General features: G+C 37.9%; 2 protein-coding genes across 5 annotated transcripts in view; both read left to right on the top strand.

Moving 5' to 3' along the window:
• IFRD1 (interferon related developmental regulator 1) overlaps positions 1-10,869 on the top strand; it is an 11,467-nt gene extending 598 nt beyond the window's left edge. Inside the window, exons 2-12 of the mRNA XM_041421022.1 lie at positions 1,429-1,533; positions 2,505-2,586; positions 3,010-3,134; positions 3,430-3,587; positions 4,867-4,917; positions 5,012-5,190; positions 5,292-5,400; positions 7,383-7,517; positions 8,206-8,334; positions 9,346-9,441; positions 10,214-10,869. Of these exons, the coding sequence (XP_041276956.1) occupies positions 1,429-1,533; positions 2,505-2,586; positions 3,010-3,134; positions 3,430-3,587; positions 4,867-4,917; positions 5,012-5,190; positions 5,292-5,400; positions 7,383-7,517; positions 8,206-8,334; positions 9,346-9,441; positions 10,214-10,303 (1,259 nt within the window). The 3' untranslated portion in view covers positions 10,304-10,869. The remainder of the gene's footprint in view (positions 1-1,428; positions 1,534-2,504; positions 2,587-3,009; positions 3,135-3,429; positions 3,588-4,866; positions 4,918-5,011; positions 5,191-5,291; positions 5,401-7,382; positions 7,518-8,205; positions 8,335-9,345; positions 9,442-10,213) is intronic.
• A 675-nt stretch (positions 10,870-11,544) lies between these two features.
• LSMEM1 (leucine rich single-pass membrane protein 1) lies at positions 11,545-21,176 on the top strand. 4 transcript variants are annotated; one of them, XM_041421066.1, is made up of 5 exons: positions 11,623-11,656; positions 12,882-13,000; positions 15,498-15,629; positions 18,695-18,832; positions 20,540-21,176. In XM_041421066.1, the coding sequence occupies exons 3-5, from the start codon at positions 15,503-15,505 to the stop codon at positions 20,725-20,727; spliced, it is 453 nt and encodes a 150-aa protein (XP_041277000.1). In that variant the 5' UTR covers positions 11,623-11,656; positions 12,882-13,000; positions 15,498-15,502; the 3' UTR covers positions 20,728-21,176. The 4 variants fall into 4 exon arrangements, with proteins under 4 accessions (XP_041277002.1, XP_041277000.1, XP_041276999.1 ...); XM_041421068.1 differs by lacking the exon at positions 12,882-13,000 and having other exon boundaries at positions 11,545-11,656; XM_041421065.1 differs by lacking the exon at positions 11,623-11,656 and having other exon boundaries at positions 12,586-13,000.
• Positions 21,177-21,676: the final 500 nt, after the last annotated feature.

Below are 21,676 nucleotides of genomic sequence, written 5' to 3'. Positions count from 1 at the left end.
GGCGGCAGGAGCGCCCCGGGACAGCGGCGGCTCGGGCGGGCCGGCCGCGGGCCCGCCCGCTGCACCACCGGCAGCTGCTGTGGCTGTGTGCCGCCGTGTCGTGCCCCGAAAGCTGCTGTGCCTTTAAAGAAAAAGTCCGTTTTCTTAGCCTAAAATAGGATATTATAAAATAGAGAAATGCCAGAATGCGCGTGTCTGAGGTGCTGATGCTTGGGGCAGAACAGAGGTTTTGTGGGGTGGTGAGAAATTGCACTTCAAGCTAGCATAGCTGTGTGCAGCATTGGTTTTTAATACCAAATTTTTCAGGAAGTGAGCAGTTTATAGGGTGGTGCTGCAACTGCTCTTATTTTAGTTTGTGAAGGGTTTGCTGTCGTTCTTGCCACTTCTGTTGAATCCCTGTTTGACAGCAGCAAGAAGGTGGCCATGTGAAGAGCTGTGAGCCTCCAGGTTTGTTGGCTCGTGCATTGGCTGGTGGGGTTGTTTTGGGTATGGTTAATGATACAAGTGGATACAGCTAAAAGTAGCAAAACTTCCCGAGTGTGACTAACTTCATTGGAAAGCACTTGGACTCTGATCCAACTGAAAGTTGATTCTGCCTAGATAAAAATAGTTTTTTGGGGTCTTGGTAGTCAGGGAGCCTGCTTGAAGCCTGTGTGCAGCCTTCTAATTAATTTAGAAAAAAGAACCAGCTAGAAGAACAGAATTCAGCGTTCTGTGAATGATGTTTTGGGAACTGTTGGAAAAGTAACAGACGTGAAAAGGAAGGTGAACACCAGTAAAAGTACTACTTTCATCAAAAAGTCTGAAAGCTGCTGCACCAGGGCCCTCTTCATCCTGAGAGGGAAAATTTCTATCCCTTGTTGAAGCATTTAATGTTTCGGCTTGTACTTGTAATTCAGTAGTAAAAGAGTTGGACATAGCTGATCCTGCACATACTACACCTAATCCCATGTATCCTGCATTGAGCTGGGTAATGTATGTTTGCCCAGAGGTTTAGCTTACACTGTCTTGAAGTTCCTCAAAATTAAAAAATAAAGACTTTATGGCAGTTTTTTAAGGTAGTTTATTCTAACAGTTAAATTAACATACACCTATTTTTAAAGCATAGTCACAGAAAACTGCATTAACATGCAGTTGTAGAAAGATCCTAAATTTACAGTAGGAATTAATCCAATATCTAGAGTAGGAATTGGACCAGTACTAAGTGAGCCCTTCTTCACTGCTGACAAATTATTTTCCAGAACAGAGCCAGCAAAGTCTTCAGAGTGGGTGGGAGTAAAGGAACCAGCAGAGGATGCAAATGTTCTTTCTGTGGTTGGGTCAGGGAAAGCAAATCTGCTCTGGGAGGGTTCAGTTCTACTTTTGGTGCTCAGTTCTTCCTTTTCTGTGTGAGAAATGACCAAACTATTGTATTCATCTTTGTTTAAGGTGGTCAGCCCAGAAACGTGCAGCCTTTTAGTGATGAAGATGCTTCAGTTGAAACCATGAGCCACTGCAGTGGCTTCAGTGATCCTGCTAGCTTCACTGAGGATGGTAAATTATTTTATTTATATATATTAATCTTTTGAAAACATAAACCCAAGCTGATTTAGTAGTTTTAAATAGTAGACTGTAAGTAGCAATAACGAAATAATGACATTATATTAACAGTGTGATGGCTAATCCAGTGGCTGTTTTTTTTTTTTTTTTTTTGTTTGGTAAGAATATACTCCAAGTTTCATGAGCCTTGTGAAGCTATCAGGCTCTAGTCTATTAGAATAGAATATAGATAGAGAGACAGTAAGATATAGAGTGCTGCTATAGAGACCATAAGAATTTTAAGGTGAATTGTAAGACAGGGATTTTCATAACAGGTAGTTGAAGCAGTAAGAACTGCAGAAGAGTTTAAGATGGGAAAAGTCATATTTGCTTGTTTTGAGCTAGATTTGTGCGTTGTCTCCTTTACCATCCTTGCAACCTGGACTGCTCTAATGTCATTTTGTTGAGAGGAGGGGACCTGAAAGCCAGAAACAGGGGGTTAAGCAGGGAGCCATCTTTGGATACATGCCACTCTTAGCTGAGCTCCTGTTGCAGGGGTGTCTGAATTGATGTTATGTGGGACAGGCTGCTTTGACTCCCTGCATCAGCTGTGAGCACCTCACAGTACTCCAGGGGTAGATGTAGTGGACTGGATGAAAATGTGTTGACAGGATTGGCTGATGGTCATCAGATGGAGAAAATTTATGTAAGACCTGATTTGCTCCCTCATTCATTCTTGGCATATGTAAGAGGCGGATCCAGAAACAGCACAAATGTGTCAATAGGCCAGTTTTCATGAAACTGTTCTAGGGCACAGCCTGATGTAGTAGGTTTCACACCACTATGCTGCTGTGATATTGAACAATTCTGTAGCTATTGTCTGTATTAAGCTGCTTCCTTGTTAGTGTTAAAAGCATTGTGTTGGAACTACTGTGTCTGCTAATGAAATGTGTATCAGTAGGACTAAATTATTTTTTCTGGATTAGGGCCTGAAGTTGATGAAGAAGCCACTCAAGAAGACTTAGAATACAAGTTGAAGGGATTTATTGATCTTACATTGGACAAGAGGTATAGTCTGCTTTGAAGAAACACATTCACACATTGTTTTCTTCCTTGATTTAGTAAGGAAAATACACATCAAATCTTTTTCTATGCTTACTGAGATTTTTACTCTGGGGAGGACTTTTGGATCTAAAAAAACCTTTTTCCTTCTACTGATTTTTTTAGGGTGGGTTAGACTTTCCTTTTCTAATATATTGAAGTAGAGTGACTTTCTTTTCAGCCAGCAATACTGCTGTGAACTCTATCCCCAAACAAAATTTTGCTGCCCTTGAGTAAGGAGGCAATTTAGAGCATTTCATTTCTTCATGGCAGTTCTGTGGATTACTCTTACTGCTGGGTGTAGGCAAATATAAATCATCACCATAAAGCAAGGGTGGAGGTTTAGCTGACATGCTGATTTCAGGAGGCCTTCCTTCTCTCTTCTAACAGTGCAAAGACAAGACAAGCAGCCCTTGAAAGTCTGAAAAGTGCATTTTCTTCTAAAATACTATATGAATTTATCATGGAAAGGAGAATGACCCTGACTGATAGCATTGAGCGCTGCATAAAGAAAGGTAATTAACATGCATGCTATTAGAAAGCAATAATCCCTATGAAATAGCACATTGTTTAAAAGAAATTAAGATTGTGAATGTTCTCTAGCACTTTACAGAGTGCTTAATAATTTAGGTAACATTACTTTGTTAATGCAAGTGTCACGTTTTAACTGTCATAGAAAATTAAGTGAAATTATCTTCTATCTCTTGGTTTCTGAATTTCCACTTACATGCTTTCAGACCATTGCCTTTAAAAGATTAAAGGAGGAAGGCAGGGCAGAAGGTGGTTGCTCATCACTGTGTAAATCCCTAGGTAAGAGCGATGAGCAGTGTGCAGCTGCTGGACTGGCGTGTCTTCTGTGCGTGCAGATGGGGTCAGGAATTGAAAGCGAGGAGATTTTTAAGACCCTTGGTCCAGTTCTGAAGAAGATTGTCTGTGATGGAACAGCCAGTATCCAAGCCAGACAGGCTGTAAGTATGAAGTTTGCCAGGCAGGGACAGAGGGCTGCTTCTGACCAGCTCACTGTTGTGTAATCCAGGACTAAAGGTTACCACACTAGCGTCTACTCGTAATGTTGACATATGCCCTCAATGATGCATAGCAGTTTTCACTGGCTTAAAGAGTTCCACCTGAAAGCTGAACATGATCTTCAGCTGTTACACGTACTGCTTTGTCAAGTGTCTGAAATCACTGTATTGCAGCTTCCTTACTGCAATTCTGGGGACTGATGTTGGGGTCCTAGAAAACATTTTCCCACTTTCCCACTGAGTGATATATCCTTCCTGTATTTATTTTATTCTTAAACAGCACAGGAATGTTACTTAAGCATTTGCGTTTATTTATGGTAAAATCACATATAGCACATCTGGAAACTACATAAATAATACAGCCATTCTACCAAAGGTATTTTTAAGTTACTTTTGCCCAGTCACCTCATCTGTACATCAGCAGTATGCTCTAAATAGTGACGAAAGATTGCCCAAAGTGCTTGCCAGAAGTTTTACTTTTGCTTAAACTTCAGAGGTTTAGCTAATATTTTCCAGCTTACCTTTATCGTTATGTGGCTGGCTACTCCTATTCTAGTCAAGCTGTGGCACAACAGATACTGTCAGCTGCAAAAAGGAGGTAGTATTAGTTCGACAGCAGTTATTTCTACAAACAAACAAAAGCTATTAAAGTTTGTCCTGTTCAAGTGTAGTTTTGAGTCCTGTGTGGTTGGTGGAAACATCACTTTCAAGTGTTTTTTTCTTTACTCTTGGTAAGAGAAATTGGGCTAGAATATGGGGCATAAGGAACAGACCTGCAAAAAAAGTTGGAAAGTTCCAGGAAGGGCTTTTCAAGGGCAGAATTTTCATGCTATTTAATTGAAATAGTGGTCAGAAGGAGAAAATATTTCCCACAGCTGTGAATAAATATAATTATCAGCATAATTTCATCTTGTAAATCCTAGTGAAATTTTAAATCATTGGGTGGAAAGTGTGGAGCTTTTTCAAGGGCTTTGTAAGCTATTTAAAAATAATACATGGAAAGTGAAGGCTTGTGAGTAGCAAATGCTGTAAAATCTTCCTGGGAGTAGATGGGAATTAGTAGAAGCTAAGTATTACAAAGAAGGTGAATTTAGGATTGGGGACTTCTAGACTCTAAGGTTTTTAACTCAAATTTCTGTTGCTCCAGATGTTAAATTTCAAAGGTGTCAGGTTTTAAACTGTAACATTATTGTCAAATACTGACACTTTCTTTTGTGTCCAGTGTGCAACCTGCTTAGGGGTTTGCTGTTTCATTGTGACCGATGACATTACGGTGAGGATCTTTGATACCTTTCAAGTGTAATAAACTGACAAGATGAAAACGTGTGACTCCTAAACCACTTGCATTTTATTTTTCCCTTTTACAGGAACTGTACTCTACTATGGAATGCCTGGAAAACATCTTCATGAAGGCCTATCAGCGGGATAGAGACACTAATGGCGTATCAAGTACCCCTAATACTGTGCTTCACGTCAGTGCTCTCTTAGCATGGACATTGTTGTTGACCATTTGTCCAATGAACGAAGTGAAGAAGAAAATTGAAATGTGAGTATCTTTCTTGGAAAGCGGAATTTGTAATGGCTCTTTATATGCAGTGGAAGTGTCAGTAAAATCTAGCTCTTAATGGAGTATGACTTACTTCTTAGGCACTTGCATAAACTTCCAAGCCTGCTGTCTTGTGATGATCTCAACATGAGAATAGCTGCTGGAGAAACATTAGCACTTCTGTTTGAACTGGCACGTGAAACAGATGCTGTAAGTACATGTCAGCAGGTAAACCTTCTTTCATCGGGACAATGATGAGACAAGTTACTTAATCTGTGTTGCATACCACCCTGGATCTCAGCAAGTAGCAAATAATTCCATGGTTTATGTTCCTTCTAGTGAGTCTGCCCCAGTCTAAGTGAGTATAACAATAATTCACAGCCATCATTTTTTACACATAATTTCTATACTGCAAAACAGGGCCACTATAACAAAACGCATAAAATACTTCTTAATGGCAACTAGAAATGTAGAATGCAAGATTTAAATCTAAATCCAACACCTGCTTTTAAAATAGAATAAAAAGATACCTCTAGAGAGATTCCAGAATGAAACAGTAATGTTTACTGTAGCGGGATCACTCATCAGATGCTTATGCAGACAAGTTTGAGTAATTCACAGCCTGCACAATTCTGCTCTCACAGCCAAAAATCTATCATCAGGTAGAAAACATGTTGACTTTAAGTATTGTTTTTTTCAGTATTCTTACTTAGGCAGCTTGAGAAGAATATCTCGTATTGCATGATGGTTTCACAGCGTTTTTGACTATTGTAGTTAGTTAAGAACTAGCCAGTTGTTTTAAGGGGGCGGTTTTTAAAGAATTGGCACAAATTTCACACAGGTATCAGTAATACTTCATTTGATGAGATTTCTTGGAGTTTGCTGTTGGATTAGGTGCAAACTGCTCAATATTAGCTTGTCCACAGCTAAAGCTGCATTTACATTCTTCAATATGCCTTATTAATTTTCAGACTTTTTTCTTGACAGCACTGCAGGAAACAGCCTCCCTCTGCTTGGCACAGTTTGGGAGAGTTGCCTGAAGGGCTCCCAACCCAATCAAGGCTGCTGCGCTTTGCCAGAATGCTGCCTAAAGTGAAAGGATAACTCCATTTAAGTCAGGAATCATGACACACTAGCACAGCATAATCTGAAACAGTGTTAAAGCTTCTGTATAAATGCAAGCAGTGTGGATTTGTGTCTCTTGGCTATGGAAGTCAACTTTGAAAGGAAAAAATAAATGGAAACCACAACTTGATCCTTTATTTGGTCAAGCCAACTGCAAGTAATTAAAATCTTAAAGTGTGTTAACAAATGAGACTATTCACTATAATCTCTGCTGTTGCACTGAGGAAATGCCCCTTTAAACATTAGATTATTCTCATTGAATCCTTAATCAGTGCAGATTAAAAATACTCAATGTATGTGCCTTTGACCAGTTCTTTTCAGAATGCTTGCAGTAAGCTCACTCTAGTCAGTTGACATGACAAAACATTCAGATTTTTAAAAAAACTACAAACCACAAAAACATGTCTTTATGTAAGTTTGTATACATTTTTACTAGTCCAGGTGAACTACTGCTGAATTAAGTGCAGTGGAGAAAATATTTATATATATATGTAAAGCACATCTTAATTAATAAAGGGAATAACACAAAGCTATTTATTACAGATTACTTAGTGTTTTGTTAAGCATTAAAAAAAAGCTTCCCACTTTCCCATTCCACACAAGACTTACAGCTAAATATTCCATACTGTTAGTCCAGTGATGTCTCACAGTTTGCCTCCAGCAGCAGGAATTCTATGATAACACTGAAGTGCCCTCAGCTTGTTGTCAGGAGTAGTTCAGCAGATCTGTTAAGCAGTTTGAGTCCCTTGGAATTACTGAGTAGAGCAGATTGGCAGGTGTATATGCACACTGATGGAGCTGTATGGGTCACAGGGCTGACCAAACAGAATTTGTTAGTGCCCTCCCTGGTAAACTGGGTGCTGTGACTTTGTTCTTGCCGGTTTCAGTGCTGCAAATGGAATTGCAGAAGTGCTCTCTGTTTTTTTTAAATAAAGTAAGAGGTTGTAGAGATCTACATGCCCAAAATTTAAAGAGATCCATTTTCTTATTTGTGGGGGAAAAGGTTAAGGCCGTAAAATAAACTAAAATCTAAAAAACCTAAAAAAATATTTTTTCTGGTAACTTAGGATTTCTTTTATGAAGATATGGACCTTCTAACAGAGAAACTAAGAGCTCTGGCTACTGATGGAAACAAGCACCGGGCCAAAGTGGATAAAAGAAAGCAGCGATCCGTCTTCAGAGACGTTCTGCGGGCTGTTGAGGTGATTCTTTTATCTTAGTCACAATCTAGACCTTCAAAATACATAGTGTACAATTTAGTGAAAACAATTTTATTATTAAACAGAATTACTGTTTCGGTGAAGGAAACAGGAAAAAGCTATTTCAAGTGAGATTTTGTAGTCAGATCACATATGTGGAATAGAACTGCTTTTTTTAGCAATGCTGAACGAAGACTGGGAATAGTTAAACATTGTGGAAGCTAAGGAGAAGGCTTGGCATAATTTGAAATCACCTTTGGGATTCTGCCTGTAGAAGGATCTGAGTCACCTATTAGCACTTGTTACATTCTATTGTCCCAAATACGTGTATAAGGTAGAGACTAAATAAGGCTTATAGTCTGACTTAAAGGTGACTTTGCGCTTGGAACTGGTTTCCTGGAGATAAGTCCAATTCTTAAAGTAATTTTAAAGATTAAAGTTGAGTGTTTGTTTTTCAAAAAGCTTTGTAATCATGAAGAACATCAGCTTCAAGTTCCACATGAGATTTGACTGTAGGTGTGCATCTGCTTTATGAACAAATACAATCTTTAGCATATGTACACTGTGTTATTTGAAAGGTTTTGGTGTGCCAAATTCATCAGTCAAAATAAAGTTCACTGAGATGTATAAAATTCCCAGTACAAAATACTGTTTAAAGTTATAGATGTTGTTTCCTTTGATTTTTGCATAGGAGCGTGACTTCCCTACAGAGATGGTGAAGTTTGGACCTGAGCGCATGTATATTGACTGCTGGGTTAAAAAACAAACTTACGAGACGTTCAAGGAGATCCTGGGGTCGGGGATGCAATACCATTTGCAGGTGAACTGCTCTTTGACACTTGCCCAGACTGTTCCTCTGTGTCTGGCTTCTTTGATGGAATTCGGTCTGAATTACAAAATCTTGAGTAGAACTCAGTGAAGTGATGAGCCTTGCATTTGAGGTGTTAAAGACATCACTTAAAAAATTAATTACAGTGAGCTAAAGCTGTCTGGGTAAGCTGCTTCTGAGTTGTAGTCTGGGTATACTAGCGTAGTAATCAACTTCTCCAAGAAGTAAAAAATTTAAGTTGAATGTTTTTAGCTTCAGGGTTTTCCCTGAACCCTTGTGCTTCTTTCAGCACAGTGGTACAGTTGTCTGGCTGCTATAAAGCTGCATGCCTCCACCCTTTGTGTTCAAGCCTGTAAAAGAAAGGGAAAGTTTTAGTCAAAAATAATGAACACATTATTTTTGACTAAAATGAACATTGCAGCACCACACAACGGTGACAGCATTCCAGAAGAGAAGGCATACTTTATCTCTGTTCTGGGAACAACTTCTTTACTAGTCATCTGTTTACATATGTAACAGAAGCAGGAGCTGTAGTTTAGGAATATATGCTCTCAAATTGCTGTGGTAATCATGAGGTTAAAATCTTCAGTCCTGTGTTAATTGAATTTCTGTGTGACTGAGGGAGCTCAGGCATGTAGCAGGTTTTTCAGTTTTTTCAAGTACTACTTTCACAGACAGATATTTTAAAACTGGTGTGTTGTGAAAGCATACAGGTCTGTTCAGCTGCTTGATTTTGTGTAGAACAGAACAGTGTCTCATTTGCTGGGACAAAAATATCAAAGGAGGTAGGAGGAGCTGTCTGTCTTCTCAAGGTGGCTGTTTTTGCTTTTAGCCTTATTCTGGTTGAAGGAGGAAATGTTCTTGACTTAATTGCAAAAGATAGCAGCAATTTGGCACAAATCTTAGGGTTTCTTACTGGAATATTTGATATTTCACAGTAGTCAACTTTAGAGACTTGATAATTAGAGGGGAAACTAATCATTTGGTGTGTTTCTTGTTTAGTCAAATGACTTTCTTCGGAATGTGTTTGAGCTTGGTCCACCAGTAATGCTGGATGCTGCAACTCTTAAAACAATGAAGATATCCCGTTTTGAAAGGGTAGGTTATTCCACTAAAATGAATTTTCTTTGCTTCCCCCTCTAATTACTCCTGCACTTCAGAAGTTGTCATTGTTACACTGTAGTTCTAAGAGTGCCTCATACTGTCCTGAATGAAATCCAGCCTTACTTGTATGCATGTATGAACTTTAAAGTTTTCTACTGGGCATGTGTCTGCTTCTATATTTTTTTCCAAGGGGTCTGAAGGTTGATGTGGTTGCCGATGGTTACTAAATTCATGCTCCACACATATGAAACTTGGTCTCTTCTGAGAGATCCATGTCTTTTGGGGAGGCACCTACAGGAAACTGTGGAAACTGAGTCTTCATAAAGAGTGTGTCCCAAACTCTGCAGTGTGAAATGGGCTCTAGGAGATTGCAGTCACTATCAACAGAATAAGGCCATTAATCCTTCGTATAATTTGGGGAATGGTGCAGTCAAGTTTTATCTTGCAAATTTAATCTGGGGGTAAATGTAACATGGTATTTATTTGCTTGATGTTCAAGACTGACTGGCTTCCAGAACTACTTATAGTTCAGCCTTTCTTTATAGGCCAAGTTTCTTTTAAATATATCTGTCTGTCTATATATGTATACACACAGAGATTAGCCTTTGGTGCAAAGACAGTATACTATAAATTTCAGAAGGCGTACCAGTTTACTTCAGAGATTAATAGAGGGATATTTTCATTTGTTTTGTAACATGAAAAAATCTCTGAAGGGCCTAAGCCTTATGACAATATGTAATTCTTTTTTCTTTTTTTTGTTTTGTAGCACTTGTACAACTCTGCAGCATTCAAGGCTCGGACAAAGGCTAGAAGTAAATGTCGTGATAAAAGAGCAGATGTGGGGGAATTTTTTTAGATTCCCTTTTCAATGGGGTTCAATTTTCATTATTCAAATAAATTTGTAACATTTAAATGAATTTTTTAACTTCTGTAGTCAGTTTGCAGTTGTGCATGGGTTTGTTACATAGTCTGTAAATATAATGCATGTTGTTGCTTAGTTTCGTATACATTGTATATAGATTGATGTAACATTTGGTGCAGGGACACATTATAATAATATACATTAGACCCCCACTAGCTCCAAAGGTCGATTATGTTGTAACTGATATATTAAATGGGGTGGATAACTAGTCAAATGCTGTGTGTCAGATTGGATTCTTTATATAAAGGTAAAGTCATTGACTAAGTGTAAGAATATGAGAAGATGACCATGTTTGTGTGAAATTATTTTAGTAACTTTTTAAAACTCCAGTGACATACAGACAAGAAATCTCTATGTAAGTGTAACTTTATCCTGACAGGGACTATGAAGTTCAGTAACTTCCACTGACAAATACTTGCCTCCATGTAAAATAAAAGCAAGATTGTGTTCTGAAATTGTATATTTAATTTTTGGAATAAAGATGTTTCTCACTGCCTGCACTCTGTGTAAAAGTAATTACTCCATCAATGAAAAGCTGTAACACTGTCAAAACCTTAAGGTTGGAAGGGATGGGTTTATTTGCGGGTTCAAACATGTGCCTGGGGTATTCTCAGTGTGTTAGTAGATGCTACATGCAAGTCTACCTTGCTGTGTTTCAAGGGTGTCTTATACTTGCATGCACAACTGCCTAATCTTGATTTGCCATTGTTTCTCTAATGGTCAAAAATTTTCTAGTTTTGGTGCTGCAAAACATGTTGTCCTGTATCTTCGAGGAACCATTCTGGCTTCCCTGTTCTATAGGACTGAAATGTGCCAGTAGCTGAGAACTGACTTAGGAATGGGGGGTGTTATGTAATAAAGATATTAAAACCTGGATAGCTAGAGCTTCTGAACCTGAGGATCTGTACAAGTGCTTGTTTAAATAAACATTCTTAAAATGTTTGCACCAGATGAAGTAAACATTGCATTGAAAACAACCCCGCCCCCTGAAAACTTGCCTGTTCTGATAAGGGAAAGTTTGGTTTAGGGTGGAGAGGTTTTTTTTTGCTTCCCAGTTTCTGATTACAGCTGAACCTATTCCAGAAAGTCAGTGAATACTAATGAGTTGTACTTTCTACTTTAACCTGGTTTCCCCCCCGCCCCCCCCTCAAATAATCCACTATGTAAGGACTTGTTTGTCTTGCAAAACTGATCACTTGGACTACACAAAATCTTGAACAGAAAACTGTGCTGATAGAGCATGTGTCAGTGTCATACAAGTGGAGAAAAAACTGATCCTTGAACAAGGTGAAGCTGTGTGCCTGTACTTGCCTGGCCAAAGACCATTCCCTTAGAGCAAAACTGTTCCCTCGAGCCTGTTGCGTCTCCTGCAGCTTCTGCTTAGTCACCTTTGGTGCCCTTTGCCGGGAACTTCTGATGGCTTCCTGTCCAGCATTTCTGCAGCACCTCCTGGCAGAGGGCCGAGCAGGTGCTTGCCCTTTTCCCTGCTACACTGTAGCTGCCACCCACAGTGACCCGCCTGGCTTCCTGTGCTGTTGCAAATGTGGCTCGTTTGCAGATCTTTTCAGCTGGAGAGGCTTGGGTCATTCTCTTATGATTATTTTGGTGTCAGGAGTTTTTAGGCATGGACATCATACTGATGGATTTTTTTAAATTTTTTTTTCCTGGCTTTCACATCCTTCTTTGGAGGGAGGACTTCCAGGAGACTCCTGCAGAAAGGGAGCAATTCTGAGCAGCAGAAAGTGGCAGCTTAGGATGGGAAATATGAGTCAGGTAGTTTATTTTCTTGTTTCCTGAGAGATAAATATGGGCAGTTTAAAGGGATTCAGAATTTTAGACACGTGATAGCTTCAGAAAGGATTTGTGGTTTTGAGCTGCAGTCCCTCTGCTGCAGTTGCTCTGTCAGTGCCTGTCAATACAATGTGCTGTAACACTGCCTTCTGCAATGTTAGCAAAGAAAAAAGTGATCAAAAGATCTGTCAGCACAGAAGCAATTACGCTAGTCACCACCAGTTCATCAGAACTTAATCTTTGAACAGCTAAGGATGCCAGACCAATTAGTCCACCCCATAATACTGTCCCACTTGAATTCATAAAGTGTATGGGAGAAGGAAGAAAGACCCTGGTTATTCTAGTCTATGACTTTAAAATACTCATGGCTGCAATACTGTAGATACGACTGTGCTGCATAGCAAACTGGTTACTCATAGCTACAGTGTTGTAGATACGACTCTTCTGCATAGCAAATGTGTTTTAGATGAGCACTAAAGCCAAGAGGTTTGGCACTAACCAAAAGATTAATGAAATACTGATCATCAGTAACAACCCTTTTTCTCCATGATGGGATATTGTCATGATTCCAATATAATAAAAAAAAGCTGTGTAAGTGCTGATTTCTGGTTTAGCAGATCAATATTGCAAAGTGAGTATAGTGAGTGAGTGGCCAAGCTGAACTCTAAATATAGACTGAGAGGGGCAGTGTGTTTCACAGCTATCTTCATGGGTACTGCAGGACTCGACAGGCTCCTATGGGACTAAAAGTAGAGAGGAACTGCAGAACAAGTTTTCTTCACATGATTTTCACTGGCTGATTTCTTCCATACTGGCACATTACCTGAATGCAATTATGTTGTAAGTAATGTTCCATTCTCTTATTTTTTTTAACCTTTTAGGTTTTATTTCTTTTTTTTTTTCTTGTGAAGAATTCTCAGTGTGTTCTCATTCTAAGTTTTTTGGGTGGTTTTTTATTTTTTTTTTTGGTGTTTTTTTTTTGTTTTGTTTTGTTTTGTTTTGTTTGGTTGGTTGGTTGGTTTTTTACCACAATGACATAGGAAGAAATTAAAAAGTTGTACTGGGGAAAAAAGTCTTTAGGCAAGGTTAAAGTACAAGATAAAGTGAATCCAAAGATCCTAATGTTTAGATTGATTTGTTGGGAAAATAATCAATACTTTTGTCCAGTGATACTAGTGTTTTGTATCCTTTCTCCTTTGGCACGTCAATGGAATCAAACAAATGTAATATAAACTTTTTGGAATCAATAATGGTAATCTTCACTGTCTTTACATGTGCACTGTCTTTACATGTACTTAAATAATAAGTGCAGAAACAGAATTCATAATACTCATGAATCAAACATAGTCACATTTACTACACCTCAAGCTGTTAAGAAAAGTCTTCCCTAAAGCTGCAGGGAGGTTTTAATCAAAAGAGAGAAAGAACTGCTCTTCAGAAGCTAAAAATAACCAGCAGCATTTGTGTGTGAAGTGGTAACTTTTGGCACACCATTCAAACACAGGGCTCCATAGTGATTGTGCTGGCTGAGGATGTGCATGTGGGGAGACAGCAGAGCAGGGACGTGGCTCACAGACTGTTGTGCTGCCTGCTGCCATGTCATGCTCTAGAGGAAGGACAGTGGCACAGCCATCTGTCCTGAAGTTACTGCTGCACACATAAAGATCATACACTAGGTAAGGTTAACCCCTACCATGCCAGCTTTTCTACACTTTCTTTGTACTTTGAAGCAACGCTTCTGAACAGAGAAAAAAGTAAGTTGTAATCTTTTCTTATGGGTTGTTAAAAAGACATATGAAAGTATCCTTATAGTCCTGTCAGTCTCTACTAGCAGGAGAACAAGCCCTATTGTCAGGATTGCTTTCAGTGCTTAGTCTTCAGACTTAGTTAACTGAGGCTCATTGAATGTCTACTTTGCAGTATGCTCAGGTTTGGGGGAATTATAGCCATCTTCTGCATTTGGTTTGATGAGAGAAGGAGTGAGGATTTTCTGCAAACAACTAGGGTTCAAATTTTAGATTTTTAATTTAAGTGTTTTGTTAGGAATCTGGTCACACTGTGTTCTGTATTCCTTGGAGAGGAAGAGAAGGCTCAGAAGCATGTCAAGAGGACAGTTAACCCATCTAGGACACAGAAATCACCCTTAGGTGCTTAACACATGTCATCAAGGGAGGTTTGCATCCCACAAAGTGCTGATTTATGTTGGCAGATAAAATTGAACTTGGGAGCTTTGTAAAATACTAAATGGGTAAGATGCATTCTAATCCAAATTTAAACTAATCTGTGGGGGCACCCTCCTTACAATCACTAGCAAGAAAAACATACATTTAGGCTGTGATTCCAAGGTGAGAAAAGAATATTTTAGAATAAGAGGGATATTACCTTGAGGAATATATTTTTCTTCAATAATTATGGAGGGAGTTTTCAGTGACAATTCTAGACAAACATGCCTGCTTAGAGTGTCTGCATCTCCTTATGGCTAGGAGGTATTTTGTTTCTGGAGGACATTTTTGCAATCAGAGTAGTGTAAAGAAAAGCAAAAGACTGATAAGGAATAATGTACAATACATAGAAGCCACCTCCCTAGGTATTACTTATTTTCTATGTATAATCTTCTTTCAAAACTGTATTTATGTTAAGAATCATTCACTGAGTTCATGCACCCAGACTCTGCAGAGAAACTGTTTCTACTAATTGAACTTCATCCAGTGCCTTTTTTAAAGCAAGGGGTACTAGTCTGAAGAAAGAGCTTGTAGAATTTGTCCAAAAGTGCGAAGTAGACTATATGTTTTTCACAAATAATAGCTTCACAGTGATATTCTAAGGTGTATAAACAGAAACATACTCTTGTTGCTTATATCCTACATTCATTCCTGCTTTCCCTGTTTTATCTCTCAATTATTTGATGCTTAAAGAAGAGGACCTGAGTGACATCCTTCCTGGAAGTGTCGGTGAAGGTTTGGCTTTCACCGTAGTCAGGATGTCACACCACCTCTTACCAAATACTCACCAAATCAAGGGATAATATACTAAATAGGTACCATAAAAGTCAAATTGACTTTTCTCTTTCTCTCTTTCCCCATACACACAGGTATGTGCACAAACTCAATCCAAAAATGAAATGTTTTAATAATCAAAGATTTCCAATAATAAACACGTGCTATGTATTGAATTGTCCCTGCCTTAAAGATCTAGTAAGTGTGCTGGTCCTTCAAATCTCTGTATTTTAAGGATCATTTAGGCTGCTGAGTATTTCCTTAGAACAGGATACCAACTGTTACAAGTTATTTCCCACAGCCGTGTGTTAATTTACCTTTTAAATTATTGTTTCTCTTAGAGACAATGGAGAGGCCTTCCTTGGAATTTAACCTGCCTGATGGTCATGAAGAAGGAAAACTTTATGTAGTTGATTCCCTAAACAACCTAAACAAACTAAATGTTTGTCTAGATGAATCCCAACATCCACTGGGTATGTATGATAGGTGATCTGTGGATTTCTGTATATACAATCCATATTGTGTGTCACTGATGTCAACAGCCTAATAGGCCAATAGGTATGCCAAGCCCTGTACTGAAAAATGTAAAAAAAAAAAAGAAGATTGAAAATGGCATCATTTAGATTGATCAGACAATGATTTAGCTGTCCCTGCTGAGTATTTCTGCTTTAGGTTCCTGAAAATCCTTGCATTTAGTTAGGGAGTTGCTTTCAAACCTGAACTTATCTTCTATTTCAGTTGGGATTTATGAGGTGATCTCTTGCAGGATAATGTCTCTAGTAATGCCCAATATACACCCACTATATAAATAGCATTATAGCTCTTCCCAAGCACTAAAATTCATGGCAATAGAAGCACCTGAGAATTTCTGCTCTTTCCTTTAAGATGCATCTCCTAAGAACTCAAACCAAAAACCTGAAATATCCTCTGAAACCTTTAAGCATTTTACTTTCTGCACTTTCTTTACTCACAGTTTCAGTTATAGCTCTCACATTTCTTCTGGTTTGATAAGGCTTTTGCCTTTGATTTCTCACAGCAACAAGAATATTTTTACCCAGAGACAGCTGCAATTTGAGTTCTTTGTGACCTGAAAATATCTTAAAACCCAGAGCTCTTCAGCAGCATTCCACATAACAATGTGTCTGCTTTAATTTCCCTCATTGTAATGGTAAATTTGAGTGAAGAAATTTATAGATCAACAGCTATGCTGAAATGTGGCCATAACTTAATCATGCTTCTAATTATGGGTCTTAAATATTTTCTCATTACATCTGTTTCCAAGTCCCCTAACTTTTCCTAGTTGTACTAACTAGAGTAGTGCTGGTTTCCACATTTAACACAAATATTTTAGACATAAAGTACTAATTTCTTATAAACAGATTATCTTGATATTGTCACTTCTACACATGAAAAATGAGACAATGGCATATATAAATTTTAATTTTAAGAAACTCCTTTCAGTGTGACTGTTTTGCTTTCTTTTGAAATTTTATTGGACAGTATTATATACTTTTCATGTAAATATACAAGGTTCTGTGGAAACATATATGATTCTCTGGAAGAATCACATGCATGTCCCTCCCTAATTTCAGCAGTAAAAAATGGTAGCTTAATAAGTACTTTATTCATAAATTTGTAAAATCCTTTGGTTCCTTCTAGGATTATTTTTTCAATGTAGCTTTTAAGCTTGGAGAATCTGTAGATATCTCATCCTGTCAGCTAACTTACTCAGCAGCATAAAACTCTGGTTCTCTTGACAGAAAATCAGAGACATGTCAAAAGTTGTTTAAAATGCATATGCTGTTTGGTTGCTTCAATAGAATCCATGCAGTAATTTCATGTTTTAGATGATAAAATGTTCCCACTGCTTGCAGTTTGACAAGAATGTGTGCTTACCCATTCCTCACAACACTGCAGCCGGGCACGTTCAGCCTGATGAAATAGTAAGAAGTATTCATTAGGCAGAGTGAGCTCAGCCCAATTTTGAGACCACTGTTGATAACTTAGGATGCTTGGCAGGCAGCAGAAGCAGGTCCTGCCCATCCCTATTATTCTGATTAGAAAGGAATATTGGTGCAGACATTTATTATATAGTGCATTTATTATGAATGCTAAGGGAGTAAGAATAGAACCTCAAAGGAGAAATATGAAAATATTTCAGCTTTCTCATGGACAGGAGTGTGTTGAACACAAAATAAAGAAAAACAGAGATATTCCCAGAGATTTACCAGCTCAGTGGATTGCTCAGCCCTAGGTAGGGTCATTATTAAAGTCCTGTAATGGCATATGCACCCTTTCCTCAGCTTTACCACTACAGGCTCAGTTGCAAAGACCTCAGAGATTTCCACCAGCTAAAACAAGAACATGACCTAGAAATACATTTTTCACAGATGCACACCCTACTCTCCATTTCAGAATGGCAAGAGAGCAATTACAGAAGGATAAATTACAGTAATTTGCACGTAATTTTAGTACGTATGAGACTGACACCAAAGTGAAATTACATTAGCTTCCTCCTCCCTCCAAAACAGAAAATAAACCCAAATCTTTGTAAGTTTTAACAGTAGTATACAAACATAAGATTAAACAAATCTGGCTCAAGTGTAAATTTTTTGCATTCACATGACTTTCCTCATGGTGTCCACTTGACTTGTTATTTTTGGGGCTTACTGCTGCCTCACATTGATTGCAACTGTTTCTGTGAGAGAAACTACTGAATTTCCCTATATATGCAACACATTCTTTAAAAAGCATTGAAATGGCTTGTTGAGCTGATTCAAGGTCAGCACTGAAAGTGCCTTTCTTTTTCCCCTCATTCTTCCTGTGCTTAAGGACAATGTCTGTAGTCTATGTGAGAGTCTGTTCCATTCCTGACAATTGGGAGGATAGGTGCCTCATTTTTTACTAGAATGAAACCAACAAATCCTAAAGATGAAAAATATTGAAAACATCTGTTTTAAGATAAAACAGCCAAGACCTAAATTCATTCTATCCAACATTAGGGGTTTAACTGAGGTGTTTACTTTGAGAGATTAATCATCCCAGGGATATTCTCATTAAACAGAAAAAGAAGCATATCTAGAGGATGAATGTGTATGATGAATCTGTACCTTGGTTTTCAATATGAATTTCGCTTTCTTCCCTTTTGAAAAAATTAAATGCAATTAAATTAATTGCAATTTATAAATCTGCCTGAAGAAAACTTCATTGCAGCCTTTGTACCTGTAAAACAGCTGTAAAACTCTGAACTGTAAAACAGAAACTTCAACAAAACACTGTATTTCAACATAGAAACATTTTTGTTGAATGTGTTCTAACAGCTATAACAGATGTATAATTTTTTTATATTTCCAAATTCAAGCTGAGTTCATAAAGTTGATTTCTTCCCCTTTCATGAAATATCACAGGAAATAAAACCTGCTGACCAAATATACAACGTATTCTGCATCATTTCATGATGCCAGAAGCATTTTGTCATGCTTATCCTAACCAACCTTAAAAAAACTGTATCACCAAATGGTTTGTCATCTCTTAACAGATGAGGAAGAGAACACTGGTGGTACTGCAGAAAGTACGGCAGGGAGCAACGCAAGAAACCAGCGTTTGTTCTTCGTCACCCTTATTCTTACTTTGACCGTCAGTTTGGCACTTGTTTCATTTGTAATATTCTTAGTATGTAAGTAAACCAAAGAGTAATTCTTGAAAATACTTCAAGAGTATTCAAGTAGGTTCAGTTGGAAAAAAACTTTGCCGAAATGTGTCATGTTACCTTGTAACATGCTACTCCTGTATTTGCATGGGCAAAGGCTTTGGCTGGTTCTGGGCACTGGGTCGTGGTCCTGGGGGCAGAAGCACAGGCAAACAACACTCTCTCAGGGCTAAAAGGCACAATTTTATTCTTAGTGCTAAGGATTTGTGATCTTCAACAGCTGTGAAGAATTTATCTCAGCAGCATTATACTGTGTTGCTAAAAATGCTGGCTGGGAATGAAATTAAAATTTAAAGGTAATTGTATGGCAGTGAGATACTTTGGAAACGTGCCTTCCATTTCTTTCCAGATAAAACTCAGTATTTGGGTCATTCCACTGAAACTGGAATTCCACCCAGGCTAACACTTAAATCAGGCTACCTGAAGGAAGACCTGATCCTTTGTCATCAAAGTACTGCCTGGAAATTGATTTGGTACTAAGAAAGTCTTAAGCATAAGTAAAAGAATTAGACATTTATTAAGATTTGCATGTAGCATTGAGTCTATAGACACAATTACTGTTCCAGTTTTTTAGGACTGATCAGGCAGGTTTAGCTGAAGACATGGCTGGTTAATGGAACCCTTGTCATCTTGGGGTTTTCTGAGCTAATCATATTGAATAGAATCTGAGGTGCATTATTTCAATTTACAAGACTATTTTGAAAGAATTTGAACCCATATACAATCAAGATTTCTTATGTCCTGTAGTAGGGAATTTGCTGAAACATAGCGACATGATTTTTCTTTTAGGCCAGAAAATCCTAACCCTTGATTAAATTTTCTTACAGGCACTCAAAGAAATATCAGACAGGAACATAAAGTAGATTTTAAGTAACATGATTGCAAAATCCTAATTGAAATACCTCATACTTGAATTTCAGATGCTAAAAGTAGAGCCTTGGTATAGAAAAATTAGTATTGGGTTGCTCTAGTGGAAAAACTATAAACTAAAGAGAAAAATTTCTTACAAGAATTTAAGCAGTTTGCTTGCACTCAGGTTGGTGGAGGCCTGGGTTTTTGAAACTGATTTCCAGTGATGTTTCAGTTTATGTTAAAATGTTTTATTAGATACATATAGATATAGTGTGTTCTATAATCTGAGATATTTGCAAACCACATGCATAGATTCATTTAGCATTGCTACTATTACACTCAAGCTTCAAAACCCATGGGTAAATTTTTTAACATCCGAAAGCCAAAAGAAAAATAGCTCCAAGTGTGCATATTGGCATGCCAGAGGAGGCAGGCCTCAAAATGTCAGTATTTGCAAGAAATTTTCTTTTATTTGAAATAAAATATATGCACATGCCCCAAATTGGATCTTGAAGCCCCTAAATAAGACATTTCCCTGTTGATACTAATGGTTATCCTCCTGAAAAATGCAAAAATTATCTGAGCCATATATGATTTTATTACTCTGCACTAAACTAAAAGAAGAATCCAGCAAATAAGCAAAAAAGAATGTACTGAGCAGGTAAACCCACCACATCTATAACTTCTTATTATTAGGTTCTGTAGTTGTTTTCCTGTTTAATATTTTTAGTCATCATTACTCCTCACAGGAATACAAGTGAGGGTAGTGATGCTCTTGACTTAAATGCTGCCCATTTAATGTGGTACATTCTCCTTTTCAAGTTCAAACTAGAAATGAGGTGGACCAAATATCAAGCAGACTACTATCTGAAAAGAAGAACATAGAGGAGCTGAAGAAACTTAACAATATTATATTAAAGCATCTGAATCAATCCAGAATTAAGGAAAAGCCTTCTGATCTTCGTGATTACCTCTTTACCCATGCTGAGCTCAAAGTCCCTGGAGAATAAATCTTCTTTGGAAAGAAATTCAGCATATTCATAAGACATGTTCACATATGGCACACATGTTGCTGAAACATGGTTGCTGAAACATTGCTGGAAAAGCCAGCTGAATTAAAAATATTAGCAGTTAATATTTTACCCTGTTTTACGTGGACAGAGATTTGTAATACTAAGCCCATAGGATTCACAATAAACAATGGATTGTCAGTCTGGAGCAAACTTCCAGATTCCCTGTGCATTTTAAATCACAGGGGTAAGGGCCTAGTTTTACTTTAAATGTAAGTGAATGATCACAGAAAATCACAAGTTCTATTCACATGATTCCAGCATGACCTTGTTCACTTAATTATTCTTCTGTTACCTTTGTACAAGCTTTCTGTTTGTTTCCATTATTATTTGTATTTAAGGATAACTTCAGATTTCATGACTTAAAATAAATCAATTTCTGGTCTAGAGTTTTGTGGTTTTCCCTTCTGTGCATCTAAATATACTACTCTTTTTGTGAAGAAAAAAAAAAACAAAAAAACAAACACCCAAACTTGAATAACAACAAACCCTTTCATAAGATGCCATAATCAGCCCAAATTTTTGTTGACAGACTGAGTGTCCTGTTGCCTTACAAGGAAAATGTGTTTAGAGGACTCAGTCTGGTAATGTCATAGCACCATCACAGCCACTCTATCTCATAGCAATGTCATAGCAATGTCAATACACTGTACTCACAATTTGCAGGTGAAGGCCAAGAGTTTTTGCAAAGTGATGTGGGGAAAATACTACATGTTCTTGTACTCCTCCCCATAGTTTCTACTGGTCACCATCAGAGAAAGGCCAGATTAAATATGGTTGGAACCTTCACGGTTTTAATATTGAGTGATACCTCAGAGGCTAAAAGGAGCTTTAAAGCTCTCATTCCCATCCAATTCATTCTTATCTCTTCTGGACAGTTTTACAAAAA

The sequence above is a fragment of the Onychostruthus taczanowskii genome, unplaced genomic scaffold (assembly GCF_017590055.1).
Source record: "Onychostruthus taczanowskii isolate IOZ18803 unplaced genomic scaffold, ASM1759005v1 scaffold68, whole genome shotgun sequence".
Classification (NCBI taxonomy): domain Eukaryota; kingdom Metazoa; phylum Chordata; class Aves; order Passeriformes; family Passeridae; genus Onychostruthus; species Onychostruthus taczanowskii.
Note: the sequence above shows the minus strand (reverse complement) of the source record. Positions and strands in the feature narration are given on the sequence as shown.